We start from the raw sequence: 1,273 nt of genomic DNA on the forward strand, positions 1-1,273 counted from the left end.
CCTGGCTGGAATGCCTCCCATCCTGAAAGAAAAGAGGGCATGACCACCAGCCAGGCTGTTCCCCCACCCCACTGCCCCTCTCTGGAATATTAGGCCAACTGTTTAACCAGTGACCACAAGCAGGAGGCTCCCACAACAAGTCAGAGCAGAATGCTTTCTTGGTCAACTGGCCAAATGTCCCCAAAATTGATGTTCTTCTCCCTCTCCATGACAGTTTGATTGAAAACGAGGGTTAATCCCAACTTGTGTGTCAAAGGGAAGATTTAGGCTGGACATATGGACAAAATGGTTTATGCTGAAGGTGGCAAGACCTTGGCTCAGGTTGTCCAAAGAGGTGGTGGAGGCCCCATGCCTGGAACCAGATGAGGTTGGCTGGGGCTCTGAGCAACATCTGCAAAGAGGGGTTGGACTTGACGATCTCAAAAATCTCCCTTCCCACCCCAACCACACCATGATTTTATGGTTTTAAGAGACCAGGCAAGTGTAATGAGGATCTGACAGGGCCTTACTGGTCATCTGTTTCAATGGTGCCCCCTCGACGGGCCTCTCCTTGGATGGATTCCATGGCTGTTGAGTAGAGGGCCTTCTGGGCAGCGGGTCGCCGCGTGTCGGCCTGGGACGTCCCGTCGGCCACCGCCTGCTCCCTCTGGGCCAGGTCCATGTTATGGATGGCAACCAACAAACTGTAATCCATGATTTTAAAGCTCTGCAGGACCTTGGGGGAGAAAGGAAAAGAAAGTCACTAAAGGCTCAGTCAGGAGGGTGAGAGGTGAGAGATCAGCCCAGCAGATTTTTTTTGGGGGAAGCGAGTCAGCGTTTTCACCCCGAGCCCCACGGAGAGGGGAGGGGGTTGGGTTTAATCCACAGCTCCTGCACAGTCAGCTCATCCCCAGCCACCAAAGGGAGCCAGAGGAAAGCTGGTGGTGCTGCTGTGCAGGCAGGGACCCGACCTCTGCACAGCTGCTGGAGGTGGGGCCAGGAGGTGGGCCAAGGCCCAGCCACGTTTCCCACCCTGCTCCCCGGTTCCTGCCCCGCTCCAGAGCCTGCTCCCCACAGCCAGAGCCTCCTCCAGCCCCAGAGGTGGTGCTGGGATTAACTCAGGCTGGAAGGATTGAGCAAAAGTGGGGTCCAGGTCCTGATTCTCTGTGGAGAAGGACCTAGGGGACAACAGGCTGCCCATGAGCCAACAATAGGCCCTCATGGGCAAAAAAAGGCCAATGGTGTCCTGAGGGGCATGCAGAATGTAGCCAGCAGGGCAAGGGAGGTTCTCCTG

At 56.0% G+C, this 1,273-nt stretch overlaps 1 protein-coding gene across 1 annotated transcript in view; it reads right to left on the bottom strand.

The window, feature by feature from the left end:
• LOC103776087 (phosphatidylinositol 4-phosphate 5-kinase type-1 alpha-like) overlaps window positions 1-1,157 on the bottom strand; it is a gene marked incomplete at its 5' end in the record, with an annotated part of 7,095 nt that extends 5,938 nt beyond the window's left edge. The window contains 3 exon segments of the mRNA XM_008943583.1: window positions 1-22; window positions 510-715; window positions 1,055-1,157. The exon segment at window positions 1-22 is cut by the window's left edge and continues 27 nt beyond it. Of these exon segments, the coding sequence (XP_008941831.1) occupies window positions 1-22; window positions 510-715; window positions 1,055-1,157 (331 nt within the window).
• Between the last annotated feature and the right edge of the window lie 116 nt (window positions 1,158-1,273).

Source organism: Merops nubicus, unplaced genomic scaffold, assembly GCF_000691845.1.
Source record: "Merops nubicus isolate BGI_N331 unplaced genomic scaffold, ASM69184v1 scaffold28337, whole genome shotgun sequence".
Taxonomy (NCBI): domain Eukaryota; kingdom Metazoa; phylum Chordata; class Aves; order Coraciiformes; family Meropidae; genus Merops; species Merops nubicus.